The 15050-nt window shown below is 37.0% G+C and overlaps 2 protein-coding genes across 6 annotated transcripts in view; one reads left to right on the forward strand and one right to left on the reverse strand.

Annotated features, from left to right (window-relative positions):
* Positions 1-1139: 1139 nt before the first annotated feature.
* On the forward strand, positions 1140-6428 carry LOC107548139 (transmembrane protein 45B-like). 3 transcript variants are annotated; one of them, XM_016228691.1, is made up of 6 exons: positions 1140-1217; positions 4503-4708; positions 4907-5110; positions 5201-5385; positions 5472-5614; positions 5694-6428. In XM_016228691.1, the coding sequence occupies exons 2-6, from the start codon at positions 4510-4512 to the stop codon at positions 5809-5811; spliced, it is 849 nt and encodes a 282-aa protein (XP_016084177.1). In that variant the 5' UTR covers positions 1140-1217; positions 4503-4509; the 3' UTR covers positions 5812-6428. The 3 variants fall into 3 exon arrangements, with proteins under 3 accessions (XP_016084177.1, XP_016084179.1, XP_016084178.1); XM_016228692.1 differs by having other exon boundaries at positions 1175-1217; positions 4509-4708; XM_016228693.1 differs by having other exon boundaries at positions 5472-5765.
* Positions 6429-6896: 468 nt separating this feature from the next.
* nfrkb (nuclear factor related to kappaB binding protein) overlaps positions 6897-15050 on the reverse strand; it is a 16089-nt gene continuing 7935 nt past the window's right edge. For all 3 annotated transcript variants that reach the window (XM_016228807.1, XM_016228805.1, XM_016228806.1), the window contains exons 19-26: positions 13163-13242; positions 12823-13037; positions 12062-12338; positions 11728-11937; positions 9841-10596; positions 7444-7550; positions 7194-7329; positions 6897-7103 (exon numbers count right to left, since the gene is read on the reverse strand). In XM_016228807.1, coding sequence (XP_016084293.1) covers positions 6978-7103; positions 7194-7329; positions 7444-7550; positions 9841-10596; positions 11728-11937; positions 12062-12338; positions 12823-13037; positions 13163-13242 — 1907 coding nt within the window. In that variant the 3' untranslated portion in view covers positions 6897-6977. The remainder of the gene's footprint in view (positions 7104-7193; positions 7330-7443; positions 7551-9840; positions 10597-11727; positions 11938-12061; positions 12339-12822; positions 13038-13162; positions 13243-15050) is intronic.

Below are 15050 nucleotides of genomic sequence, written 5' to 3' on the forward strand. Positions count from 1 at the left end.
GCATTTTAAATGCTGTCTAATCACCCTCGCAGTACTTTGATGTCACACACAGAACAGTCTGTGCAGTGCTGCTTCAAGTTCATAGGTAATATTTTCACCTACACAATTTAGCAAAATCAGACAATGTTGTGTCTAATATATACCACAATATTAACTTCCTATTATTGAATTGTTGTAAATAAATATCACATTTGCAACTGGTCAGTGTTCATAAAATGCTGGGAAATCTCTTCATGTAGCCCTACAAGAGTGATTACTGATAAACTGTCACATAAAAGAAAGTCACATTTTAGAGAAGAATCAAATCACCCACTGACTTTCAAAGCTACTACATAGTAACGACTTTCTACTTCGAGGACCTTGATAGAAATGTAGTGGAGTGAAAAGTACAATATTTGTCTTTCAAATGTAGTGAAGTTAAAGTCATAAGTTTCCAGAAAAAATTATACTCAAGTAAAGTACCGATACTCAAAAAGTGTACTTAAGTACAATACTCAAGTAAATGTACTTAGTTACTGTCCGCCTCTGCTTAAATGTCAATAAATGTGAATAATCTCTACATGTCCCAATATGTTTTAGGCTACAAGAACAGGTTTCTTTGTGTTTTGGCATTTTCATTCATCCAGGTCATCGTTTAGATAATAATTTAGCCTTCATTAATATATTATTTTTCCTCACGGTGGCGCTACAGTTTTAAAATGTTTGTTAATCTCTATTCATCCATACAGCTGCTATGAGTGTTTGGTGCGGTTGCTCAGCCTACATAACAGCAATAAAACAAGAGAGAGCAAAGTTCATTCTGCTTAAGGTTTGTTTGTTGTATGTCCTTGTGTATCAGCTTCCGTGAATGGTTTATATATTAACATCCATTACCCTTTCCTGTACAAATTCATCAATACCTGCATAACTCAACAGATTTTTTACCATTTTTTTTGTGTTAACAAATGCTGTAAATGCTGCCTATAGAACAATATGAAACAAAATGTTAAAATAACAAAGCAGCTGCATATAGAAAAACGTAGAAAAGTTGTCACTAACCCAGGAGCAGGTGGGCGGGGTCATCTCTTCCAAGTTGCTCGTTCTGTCAGTCAAGCACAAGAGGGGCGGGGTTTTATAGGCAGGTGAGCAGGTGCGCTCAGGTAACTAGGATGTTCCCATCACAAGTCCCGCACAGGAGCACTGGGCGCCCCGCCGTGACAACACAAGCCAGAGTTAAGGTAGAGTAAACAAACAAGATTACACCTTCAACTCCATATGGTCATCTTTTGGTAGCCTATACAATTAAATTATGGAAATTCGTACCAGAGATTATTAATTTATTTTATGGACTAGCCTATTATTAATACTAATACCGCACAGTCTCGAGCTCGAACAATCACTTAACTTGGGTGTTTTTTCTGATATTAAATCTGTACATTAATTGCATTTAGTAGGCTAGGACAGTTTTCGCCAAAATACCAGTAATTAGAATTATTGTTACTACAGTAAAATGATCATAAATCACGTCTCTTTCAAACAAGCAAGAGATATTCAAAGATCTGTCATTCATTTTCTTTAATTACAGGTTGTTTTTTTTAAATGAAAGTGGCTACCCATGTTTAATTTCAGTAATAATAACTATTGTAGTTAGCCTATATTTTATCCAATACTGTAGTTACCAGGACTCGAGTCACATGACTCCAGACTTGACTCGGACTCGAGTCCCAAATTTGATGACTTGCGACTCGACTCGACATAATTAAAGAAGACTTGAGACTCGACTTAGACTTTGATAGCAATGACTCGAGACTCGACTTAGACTTTGACAGCGATGACTCGAGACTTGACTTGGACTTGAGCCCTGTGACTCGGAAAGACTTTATGATCAGATCAAAGTCGTTATAGACGCGTCCGAGACTGTGTTCAGGGAGAGCTGGATTTATAGACTAGTATACTTTAATGGAGTAATAACATAACTTACGACAAAAGAGCCGAGATAAGAAAAAAAATAAAAATGACATGATTCGTCTAGCGATCTAAGCTCGTGAAAAGCGCTGCCCTGTCCGTTTGATCGCCGCCCAGCAGACACACGGAGCGGGCATGAGAACGAGAGGCGCTGCCGCTGTCACTGGAGCTCGCCTCATCATCACCGTGACCGCTGCTGTTAAATAGTCCTCACTTCTTCTGTTTGTTCGACACCGAGGTGCACCAAGAGTGACGGATACGCATCCCGGGCATCCCGTTCCATGTGCTTTCATTTTAATTTTTTTATTTGTAATAAACACCTCTCTGAGACCTGTTTTTTGTCAGATCTCCACTGTTTTTGTCGATCAGTTACATATTTTGTTTGCATGTGCATTTTATTGTATTTAAACCTCCATTCAATTTAAAGTTAATCCATAATCGAGATTTAAATCTGAGTTTAAAGTTATGGTGCAACAGGATTAAAGTTAATCTTAAATATAATTTAAATCCAGGATCAAAATGATGGGTTAAAATGTAAACCTGCTTATTTTTAAAGTTTTAAAGTTTGGTGCAACAGAATTATTAGATAAACCTTGATTTAATCTAGATTTAAAATTAATCATTGCAAACCATTTAGCTATAATTTGAAGAAGAAAAAATGCACATTAGGCCTAATGTCTGAAGTGGGCAAGCGGCAATAGGCCTAACGATAATTTAAAATATCATTTGAAGAAGTGTTTCTTTCACAAAATGAGTATTGTATATAGAACTATAAAATATAGGCTACTCAATTTTTCTCCCTCTTCACCAGGCACTCATGAATTGAAATGAATGAATTCACCTGTTGTAAATCAGTCTGTAGGCCTATAGCGCACATAGCCCATAAATTTAGTGATCAATATTTTAAATTTAACATTTAACGTACAACATTTTTTTCTATTAAATGATTTTGTCTTTGTTGCTCTTAGTTATAAAGGATGGTAGCACAGAATTTTTGAATGATTGTCTTCATGCGTTTGTCAGCATCCAAATTGCATGTTTCCTCTCATTTGTAAAGTATGCTAGCAGTTATTTCTTCTAGTTCTTTCAAAGAGTTCTTTCTGCGTTTCCGCTCACATATTTTTAAAATCTGTTTCATTGAGGTTCCAAATAATGGCTCATTGGCTTCGATATAACACCTAGAAGCATATATTCTTATGCACACATGCAAAGTATGTTGCAGCTGTTATTTCTATGAAATTATGTTGTCTTTGCTATTCTGTTTCTAATAAAATAGTTTTTTTTTTTCACTGCTTGTCCTATTTTGGCACAATCCCTAAATTGAACTTGAGTAGTTTTACTAAGGGCACCCATCTCACATGAAATTGAACTATGCCAAACATATCCTTCCTGATATAAATTACTATGAATTTGATATGGTAATTAATACTGAGACACTAATTTGGGCAAAAAGCACTAAAGACTTGTTTAAGACCTGAAGCTAAAAGTTGAGGACTTGCAACTCGACTCGGGACTTGACTTGGGACTTGACTCGAGACTTACTTGTGACTTGCAAAACAATGACTTGGTCCCACCTCTGGTAGTTACTATGGTTAATGGGCTCCTTGGAGAATTCTGTTAAACTACTGTGCTGAGACAATAGTCGACTTGATTTATTTGCAAAACAATAAACTCTCCCACACGCGCGCGAGTAAATAAAAGTGCTATCTTACCTACCGGGAAAAACTTGATTTCCAACCTCACTGACAGAAGATTACATGAACCGTCAAACTAAATGTGACAGAGACAAGGAGAACTCCCTTAGATGCTTCGTGTTTAAAGGTGTGGGGCTTTTGGTGCTATAAAAGTGGATCCACTATAAAATATATATATTTATTTATATATATATATTTTTTATAAAACATTATTATAAAATCCACTATAAAAGTGGATTATAGGAATAACTATGTTTTATCTTTATTAGAAAGAGCTTTGTAAGTAAGACAAATTATTTATAACTGATATGAATCCCAACAGGTAACCAGGGGCCAGTTGCATAAACATAGCAGCTATGTTAAGACTTAATAACTCACATTTGAATGGGTCTTAATAGTTTGACCAACTAGTAGCTAGCCAAGAGATAACCAGACTTACTTTTTGGATTCAAATTAGACCATTCTCCCTTTTTATAACTGACTTTGAAAAGTAGATGACCAACTTTTTAAGACTAGTCTAAGCGTTTTATGCAACCGGCCCCATAAGATTGCACTCTTAATATTTTCTCTGATATGAGCACCATAAATATACATTCCTATCAATAACATTTTTCATATCTACATATTTAATGACTATCAGAGAACTGCCTGTTGTAATAGCTTTAAGTAATAAAGGCTTATCATACTGAACTTTGGTTTGCATGACACAATGATTGATGTCCAGGTCCTATGAAAGCCAGCTTTAAACAACATTCCAATTGCTGGAGGCTATTTTTATGTATTTTGTTGTAGTTGACATTGAAGTATTTACATTTTTGACATTTTATACATTTTTTTTAAATAGCAACCATTGTTTTTCTCCAGGGGTAGAATGGCCAACTTCAAGGGACATGCATTACCTGGTACATTCTTCCTGCTGTTTGGCCTGTGGTGGTCAATAAAGTACCCGTTCCGACAGATACAGAGGAAAAAAGAGAGGCAACATGGGAACAGAGACAGACAAATGCACACTGTACTCAACCGCATAGATTTAATCGAAGGAGCTCTGAAGATCTTTTTTGCATTTGTTGGTGAGCTGCAAATCACACACAATTCTTTACCCTGATTTCCTATCCAATTTCCTATATAATAGTAAAAGAATGAGGATGACACTGCACTAATAAAATGAACATATACTTACGTATACATACATTTCCCCTATGTTTCAATTTTTATTAATAAATCATTTTAATCTGCTTCTTTAAAAATACACTGAAATCTGTCTCCAGGAATCATGGCAGAGCAGTTTGTGCCCGATGGCCCTCATGCACATCTGTATCAGGACGGCTGGGTGAAGCTGATGAACTGGCAGCACAGCACCATGTACATGTTCTTCGGTATCTCTGGCATTGCAGATGTTCTCACCATGTCTTCTCGCCACATGCCAGTTGGTCTTGACCGTCTCTCCCTTTCTTTGGCTCTCTTTGTGGAAGGTATCAAGCAAAATGAGCCATTAATGAAGTGAATATGCAGCGATATCCCGCCATTGAGCTTCCTGAAATGTCATCGCTTCTTCCTCCCAGGGTTCCTTTTCTATTTTCATGTCCACAATCGTCCTCCTCTGGACCAGCACATTCACTTTCTGCTTCTGTTTGCGGTGTTTGGTGGAGCAGCCAGCACAATGATGGAGGTGTTTAAGCGAGATAACACAGTGCTGGAACTTCTTAGGTGCAGTTTGGCCATCCTACAAGGCACATGGTTTTATCAGGTAAAGACAACATCGGGTGTAGAAAAATCTGGTTTAAAATGAGAAATTGCGTCCTTTCAATATGGAGATATGTTGCTATGTTTCAGATCGGGTTTGTGCTGTATCCTCTAAATGGAGAAGAGTGGGCTCTAGACAGTCATGATAACATCATGTTCATCACCATGTGCTTCTGCTGGCATTACGCTGTGGCTCTGCTGGTTGTGGCCATCTGCTACTGTGGAGTTTTTTGGTGGGTGGACACCGTTTTGGACGAATCAAAAAGTTTCCACTATTTCATTGTGCTTACATTGTGCCCATGATCTTTCCAGGTCTTCAAAATGGTGTGAAGGAAGGAAGCTTGGTGACATGGAGATGGGCCTCAGAAAGTGCACCGCCTCGGATTCTAGCTCCCAGAAGGCTTTGCTCCAGGAATCAGATGAAGAGTAGTGAGAGCCTGTGATGACTGCCAAGGCTGAATGCAAAGCTTTTTGCCCTTTTCACTTCTAGCAAGCGGTCTTTCTAATAGGACTATATGAGTTTATGTTTGCATCATTTCTCTGCAAATGATTCTCAAAAGTGCTCATGCTGAAAATATCACATCCAAATGGACTTGTAAATAATGTGGTTGACACAGGTGTCAGAAGCACCTGGAAAGACCCTGAGATTTGCCAAACTAGAGGTAAAGAATAGATTGTGATATTCTTTCAGGATATAAAACACGTTTGAATGATATTCACTCCTAAATACCTGTAATAGTTGCATAATACTGCATTCAAATGTTTTATAATGAAATGTAAATGATTATACAAGCATGCAATTGTTTGTCAGTTTGATTCCTGTTACTGACCACATCATGTAAACGAAGTGGCCCAAAACAGGCAAATTTGTAGTTGTTTTACATATACATAATTTAAATGCAGGGTTAAGCCCTAGATTCGGTTCGGTTGAGTTAACGTAACAGTTGATTTTATTTGATCTGATTAGCACAATCATTTATATATCATAACACAAACATAAACAGTACTTGTTAAATTACATTTCTCTAGAGCAGGGGTGCCCAACCCTGGTCCTGGAGATCTCCCTTCCTGCAGAGTTCAGTTCCAACCCTGATCAAACACACCTGTCTGTAATTATCAAGTGCTCTTTCAGATCCTAATTAGTTGGTTCAGGCGTGTTTGATCAGGGTTGGAGCTAAACTCTGCAGGAAGGTAGATCTCCAGGAACAGGGTTGGGCACCCCTGCTCTAGAGGAACATATGATATAAAAAGCACAAATAAACAAACTTGCCTCTGTGTACATGCCAACAGTTTCTAGTGGAAAAACCATTCACTTTAACTAAGATCTTAGATTGACACCCTACTTCCCTTACAATATATCAGCATTCAAATCAAACTTCCTTTTTCAACATATAACTGAAATGCTGGGAACAAAGTTACAGAAATGCTGCATCAGGACAAGACCAGCACTTAGAATCTGACACTGCTTTGCCCATACGCAAGCTTCATGGGAAAGTAGACTTTTTTTTTTTTTTTGGACTATGCTTATTTTTATGATGTTTTATCTTAATCTGAAGAGAAATGGCTAGAGCTATGGCCTTTTAACTACTGTACTTCTCATTGAGGGTCTGGGTTTGTCTTTGGCGAGGGTGCAGTAGAGACCACCACAGTCGACACTGTGGATTTCGGAGAGCTGGTGGCTGTGCGCTGTAGCTGTTGAGCCGGTACCGTCTGGATTCGAACCTGAGGCAGAGAAACATATTCGGTTAACTCACATGTATGATTTGGCTTGCAAGACCAGTTTTCGTTTGTTTAGAAGTGAGCTGAGTCAACCTGTGTGGCCTGTCCCTGCTGCTGGAGCTGCTGCAGCTGTTGAGCGGTCACAAAGCTGACAGGCTTGTTCCCAGCAATCAACTTGGTGCCTGCCGGCATGGTAGTTAGGATAATGTTCCTCCCCAGATTGCTGATACTAAAAACAGAAGACATATTTGCCATTTCAGCTGACAGGGAACATAAATTAAAAAAAGTCTGCAATTTAAGATCGCTGTTTGTTTACTATTAGATGATGAAACAGAATGCTCACTTGGTGCTTATGTTCCCTTTAAGTATAGGAGTAGTGACCACACTCTTATTTTTCAAGGGTTGGCTAAGGACAGATAGAGGCACCGTGATCCTTGTGGGAAGTTTTCCCTGTAAAGAACAAAGATTAGAATTTCAGTCATCATTGTAACAGGAAGTTATGCACAACAAACAGTGGCTCTGCTCCAAAGTCTACATTGATAGGCAGCATCCTAACTGAAATTAAACCCCGCTCTATAGTAGTGCTGGGCGGTATACGGTTCATACCGAATACCGGTGTTTATTTTTGTTATGATATGAATTTTTAAAATACCGCAATACCGGTGTATGTCGCTTAAACAATGTTCGGAATGCGACACTGTTTGAAAGGGGTCCCTTTTCACTGTTGCACTGTGGTGAGGGAACAGCTGTATGTGTTACTAAGTGTGAAAGTTCCGAAACTGAAGCAGAACTAATAGAACATGATGACACAGAAGAACTCATCCACAATATCCACATTGACCGCCACAAATATCCACCGCCCCCTGCCATCAGCTCCCACGTCTCACACACACGAGCGCGACTTTAGCACTAGATTTAGCAACTTTCAGACCCTTTTAGCGGCTTTTTTCCATAGAATATTCCTCCTGACAAACCTAGCGACTTTTTTGGATAAACCTTAGCTATGGTTCAGTTGGAAGATTTCGCCAGTGCTGTCCCGCGAACGCGAGGTCTGACTTTCCCGGAGAAGTGTCACCTCTCTCGGCGTCTGTTCTGTGCAGTGAGCGGCAGAGAATCAGCGCATTCAGTTGACAGCACCGCAACCGACTCGTTAATAAATGAGTACAAAACAGCGTTTCCAAGCACCTGTCGCTTACTGATTGTTTGGAATTATAAATATGAGCGTTGTTCATCTGTTAATATCACATTGTTCACATATGTTGTTTTTTTTAGTTTGTTACTCAGATGCAGGCAGTGCAAAAGTAATATAGCCAAAACAACCTCATAGCCGCTCTTTAGTGTAGATGCATGCTGATTTTATCAGACGATGCCGCGATTATAAATGAGAGTGACTCCTGGTTAACATGTATTAAAAGGGGTCGTGTTTATTCATTATTTAGTGTGGTACTTTTTGACAATATTCAATTTCACTCATCATGACAGTAAAATAGGGCATTCTAAGTCAATATACTGCAGTATTTCCTCTCTCAATCAGTAGAAAATATGGTTAACACCCGGTCATGCATGAAAAAAAAAAATACCGTAATGTACCACGAAACCGGTATAATTTTGAAAAATACCGTGATATAAATTTTTGGTCATACCGCGCAGCACTACTTTATAGGCAGCAACAAAAGAACAAAAACAGTAGCAAATATTACTTTCCATTTTGCTAAGTGAATGATGTGCTACAAAAATAAGCAGTATGTATTTGTGACTTTTATTAGATTTAATAGTTTACATTAATACTATTCATGATTAAATGAATTAATTATATTTTGAATTTTTTAACTAAGCTTGTTATGGGATTGCATTTTCTACAAAGGATACATACATGCAATGCTGCCTTTTAGAATAAACGAATGCAAATAAATTACAAATGTATTAACAAATTATGTCTGTCTATTCATAAAAGAATACGGAAAAAAATGGTTTTATAGTTTCTAAAAAAAAACTGTATTTCAACATTGATGATCAAAAATATTTTTGAGCAGCAACTCAGCATATTAGAATGATTTCTGAAGGATCATGTGACTGATTTCTGAAGGACCATGTGACACTGAAGACTGCAGTAATGGCTGCTGCAAATTCTGCTTTGCCATCATATAAATTACATTTTAAAATATATTAACATAGAGAAGAGTAATTGAAAATTTAAATAATATTTCAGAATGTTAGTTTTTAAGTGGATTTTTGATCTAAATGCAAAAAAAAAACTAAATGCAATCTTGGTGAAAATAAATTTTACAGATTTAGTTTATTTTTAATTAAATGTCTAAACGATTAAACAATAAAAATGCTCATAATATCATTCATAATAAAAAATGACTGTTTAATTCTAATTCGGTTTTAAATAAACGGAAAAAAAAAAAAGTAATATTGTATACTTTTTACTAGTGGTTTCAGACTTTTCAACCGCACTGCACAAATTATATTTTAAAAGTATATTAAAATAGAAAACAGTTTTTTGAAATTTCAATAAGAATTCATAATATTATTGTTATTACTGTATTTAAAATCAAACAAATGCAGCCTTGGTGAGCATAGGATACTTGCTTTAAAAACATAAAAAATCTCACCAACCCCAACCTTTTGAACAGTAGAGTACTTAAAATAAATTTTTTCTAATAAAAAAAAGTGCTTTTCAAACTACCTTATTTTGAAAGGTGTTAATGAATCATATACTAAAAGATAAACTTACAGCTTGTGTGGCTACTACAGTAGCACTGACCGGCACCTGTCTGACCGTGGCCGCAGCAGTGCCCAGTGAAAGTGTAGAGCCTGTTCCTGCAGGGCCCAGAGTCACGCCTTTGGCCCCTCCCACTCCACTGGTGGCTATGGTCACAGTGGCCGCCCCTGATGATACTGTGACAGGCTTTGTACTTGCGGTGGTTGTGCAGATTGAGACAGTCTGACCTGTTTTCTGAGGGATCACACCAAGGTTTGGCACTATTCGAATAGTGGTGCCTGCTTTAGAGTCAGATGAGGTGACAGTGGAGAATGTGCGGGTCTTGGGGTCAGCCATAGTGATGGCCAAGGCGGGCATGAAGCGGATGGCGGTGTCACAGGCGGATTTCAGCTCCGGGTGAACCTTGACTAGGGTGGCCGGTGCTTTGGCAGCCAGGTTCTCAGCTGTCGCAGATGCAGCGGTGCTCGAGGCAGGAGGTGAGGGCTGTGGTGGAGACACATGTAGTGTAGCAGAGATGCTCTTGCTGCCTGAGCTTGTAGCGCTGCTCAGCATGTCTGGAGTGAGTTTGACAGTGGCCATTTGAGATTTAGTGAGGGTGGCCATCATGTCCGGGGTGATGCGAAGTACCGTCTGACCTTTGGCGTCGGTCGTAATTGAGGAGGGGGGCAAGCGGAGCACATCCTTCCCCTGAATTCGGAGGTTAGTGGCAGTGAGAGGGATCCCTGCCCCACTCTGGGTCTTTACACCTAACTGCCCAGTGATTGCAACCTGGTTGAAACAAAAGTGAGTGAGATTTAACATGGAAATAGATTGGATAATATCCTCCGTTTATCATACTGTGTTTTAATTAGAGATGTATAGATACATTCTGGCCAATAAAGATAAGTCAATAATTATTTTCATGTATATATATATATATATATTCAGGGAAAATGCATTCAATGACAAAGATAGGCATTTTTCTATAATAAAATAAGAGCAATTTAATATTAACATGGGTACAAAATTGTTACTACTAGATGTTATGTATGCAAACTGAAATTACAGCTCCAGAAAGTTTATTAACAAAACAGTGCAACGTTTCGACAAGTCAGGTCTTTATCAGACATAATCCCAATTTCTTAATTTATTGCTTTTATTTTGTCCTGCACCTAAACCCAATTTTGATTTTGGATATGCAAATCTACATTGTTGTTTTTTTACCTAATATTTAAGCCATCAATCCTGGAAACTAAATTCCTTAATTTTTCAAATATTAAATATAAATGGCTGATATTAAAATATTTTGATACTAAAAACAATCATTTTAAATGCTACAAGTGAATTTAGGCATCAGCACTATAATTTACAGTATGAGAAATGGATATTTATTTTGCATTTGAAATTATTAGTGCTTTTAATGACTAATTTATTTAAATTCCATTCATTCCAAAGTGAATACTGGCAATGATCAGTTTATACGTTCTTATAAATTTCATAGAAAAATACACTGAAATAACATTTATTACGAATACTGAAAAAAAAAAAAAAATCAGTTTTGCTGTAGTTCTTGAAAAACTTAACATTTCAAAGATTTTTTTCAACTTAATTAATATAAAGGGGTTAAATGTAGTAAAAACATAACAAAACATGGTAACATTCAAAACTTTGACATTTTCTGCACATTCACTAATTAATGAGGAGTTACTGATCAGATACAACATGGTTTTAGTTTAAAAATATTAAGTTAACTTAAATATTAAGTGACTTTTTAAGCTTTGTAAGCTCATATTTTACCAGGTCAAAACTGACCTGGGAACGCGAAAAGTGTATACAGTTTTTTAATGCAATAGGAGAGTTCCATATATCATGCATCCACTGTTTATTCCTGGTGTACACAGAGTCTAATGCAATTTATACCTGTTTGATAATATTCTGGCTGCTGACACCCTGCAGTACTGCAGGTGATGTTGGGTTGTGTGCCGGGCTGGCAGAGGAGCTCGTCTGAGGTTTGGTTACTGTGACCGCAGAGGCAAGACCTGAAACAGTAAGACTGGCCTGACCCCGTGAAGCCTGCACCTGAATGGGACTTCCTGCAGACTGGCCTCTTAGTGGTAGAGTCACCACCGCCTGCTCAAAGACAGACAAACAAGAATCTAATACAGGTACTTGACAGGATAGAATTGGACACGTCATCTGTTTATACTACACTGAATGAACAAACGTTATTGTAATCTGAGATGCTGTAGTGCACCTGCGTGATGCTCTTTCCATGGGCCACAGTGACTGGCACCCGGATGTGGTGAGGGCTCTGATGCACTAATGTGGCCGCCTGGCCTGCAGAGGACGTCTGAAGACCGGGCTGAGCAGTGACCACTCGCACCTGAGGTAGAGAACCGGTGGCAGCAGAGTGTGCCACTACCCGAGTTGCAGGCTGCAGAGAGGCCTGCTGGGAAACCTGTGGGCCAGGCTGACTAGCAGATAGCAACGTTCCTAACTGAGGCATGGAAGGAGGAGACACCAGCAGGACACTGTGGGTAAAAAAAGAAATTACATTATGATAAATAAAATCAAATAATAAAGAATGGAGCATGTGAGTAACGATACAGCTGAATTTCAGCTTTGTGTTGCATTGTTAAGGTGCGTCACTTTACCAAAATTTCGGCTGAATTTGTCTCGGTGAGATACACATTAAAGATATAGTTCAACCAAAAAAGGAAACTGTGTCATTACTTCACCCTCATGTTGTTTCAAACCTGCATGACTTGAACAGAAAAGAAAAGGAAAGACTCTAAGAATTTCAGTAGCATAAACATTCTTTGGAAATTTCTAATTTTGAATTTCCTCAGTGTTCCACACACGTCAGTTAGTCATGCGTTTTGAAAAAAAAAAGACAAAGGTGAAAAAGATAATGACAAGATTTGCCATTTTTGGTTGAGCTAACTATAAAGGAATTGGATTTGCCAGATTCGCTCCTAAGGGAAATTCTTTCTTAGTTGTTTATCAGCCACTGACCTTGAAGTGGTTTTGACGGGTTCTGGGGCGCCTACTTTGGTTGGAGTAGCTGCTGTGGAAGGGAGGGGTGATTTAGGGGTTGTATGTGTGCTTGGTGTGGGGGTGGAGGGAGGTTGAGACAAAGTGGCAGCTGCAATGGCTACTCCTTCACTCCCTGAGCTCTGAGCAGCCTCTGCAGCACCGTTCTTACTTCCTGGCTCCTTACCACCTGCCTTCTACATTACACACAAACATAAACATATGCAACAGCTGATGCAAACCAGCGTGGACCAACAGTGACACTTTACATTTCAAATTAGTGTGAAAAGACAATATTATGGATGAGCGTGGAAGAACTTACAGGTTTGGGTGCTGGTTTGGGCTTCTGCTGCAGAGCTTTCTTGGCTTTGGCAGCTGCAGCCTGGGCCTGGTGTATTCGCTCTGATTCAAGAGATATTCATGTTTAGTATCTGGATCTATTTAACATTAAATTCAGCATGTAACTAGACCAACGTATTCCTTTTAAACTTTCTTTGCATAGTTATTCGAGAAACAAGAAAAAATCTGGAAGCATCTGGTGTGCAGGGCTATGTCTCAGAGAAATGGCCAACATCCAGCTTTTTTGTTGCGGTGTTGTTATTAACCAAAACTTGATCATTTAAATAAAGGTAAAATAAAAAATATATATAAATATTTGATGAAAAATGTACTATTTTTAACTTTCAGTTAGCTGCCAAGGCAACATTTTTAAGTTTAAGTTGAAATGCTACAATGACTACAACTGCAATAAAAATAAACAAATGCTACATAGAAATAGGCCTATATATAAAAAACAATAACTAATAAAAATAACAAAATTACTTAAACTTAGGCTAAAATTAAAATTAAAATTGAAAATATAAAAATAAAAGCTATTCATTAAAATAAAATAGTACATAAATAATAATAAAAAAATTACACTGGTTTGGTATCATCCTGTCATGTCTGACTTCAGGTTCATATTTACCAATAGCAGCATATAGAAACCTGATACAACCTGCTATTCTCCGAATACTAAACCTGTTCTACTTGTCGGGCAATATAAATGGGATTCATTAGTGAAGTGTGACAGCAAGCACACGTACTGATCCACATTCTGCCCGTGGCAATGCAATCTTTTTGATTTTATGTAAATGCATTGGTTACCAGCTAGGGCTGGATGATATGGCCAAAATTTATATCGCAATATATTTCTTAATTTCGGTCAATACGATATAATTCCGATATCGATATAAACACTATTAAAAAAAGTCTCGTAAAAACTGCCAAGAACGCCCACAACAGATGTCTGTGCATACAAACTTCTGAAAAATGTATTTGCCAAGTCTATGACACCTCATATAAAACCATTTAATATTTTAGAAAAAAAACAGCACAAATAAAAGCTAAATTAATAATAAAATAAAAAAAATAATATTATATATATTATATTTATAATATTTAATATAATATCAAAAATAATAAAAATAAATTAATGTTCACCTTTTAATTGTATTTAGCCTTCATACAAACTAGAAATGTGAAATCACTGTCAAATAATCGTCTCAGACTCTCCTAATTAATATTAATATCTTTAACTTAAAAAAAAAAAACTATAGGCCAACATTCACTACTAGTCAAAAGTTTTTGAACAGTAAGATTTTTAATGTTTTTAAAGAATTCTCTTCTGCTCACCAAGCCTGCATTTATTTGATCCAAAATACAGCAAAAACAGTAACATTTTTAAATATTTGCACTATTTAAAATAACTGTTTTCTATTTGAAAATATTTTAAAATGTAATTTATTCCTGTGATTTCAAAGCAATATTTTTAGCATCATTACTCCAGTCACATGATCCTTCAGAAATCATTCTAATATTCTGATTTGCTGCTCAAAAATCATTTATTATTATGTTGAAAACAGCGGAGTAGAATTTTTTCAGGTTTCTTTGATGAATAGAAAGTTCAGAAGAACAGCATTTATCTGAAATAGAAATCTTTGTAACATTATAAAAATGTCTTTATCATCACTTTTGATCAATTTAAAGCGTCTTTGCTAAATAAAAGTATTAATTTCTATAATTTCTTTCCAAAAAAAAAAAAGAAAGAAAGAAATCTTACTGACTCCAAGCTTTTGAATGGAATAATGTATAATGGTACAAAAGCTTTTTATTTCAGATAAATGCTGATCTTTGGATCTTTCTGTTCATCAAAGAATCCTGAAAAAAAA

The sequence above is a fragment of the Sinocyclocheilus grahami genome, unplaced genomic scaffold (assembly GCF_001515645.1).
Source record: "Sinocyclocheilus grahami isolate Dianchi unplaced genomic scaffold, SAMN03320097.WGS_v1.1 scaffold344.1, whole genome shotgun sequence".
NCBI classification, from domain to species: Eukaryota; Metazoa; Chordata; class Actinopteri; order Cypriniformes; family Cyprinidae; genus Sinocyclocheilus; species Sinocyclocheilus grahami.

Excerpts from the sequence above, each read along its gene's own strand:
- LOC107548139 (XM_016228691.1), top strand. The coding sequence starts at position 4,510 with ATGGCCAACTTCAAGGGACATGCATTACCTGGTACATTCTTCCTGCTG. Across the intron at positions 5,386-5,471 it reads AAGGCACATGGTTTTATCAG|ATCGGGTTTGTGCTGTATCC; the intron begins GTAAAGACAACA and ends GCTATGTTTCAG. Across the intron at positions 5,615-5,693 it reads TGCTACTGTGGAGTTTTTTG|GTCTTCAAAATGGTGTGAAG; the intron begins GTGGGTGGACAC and ends TGATCTTTCCAG.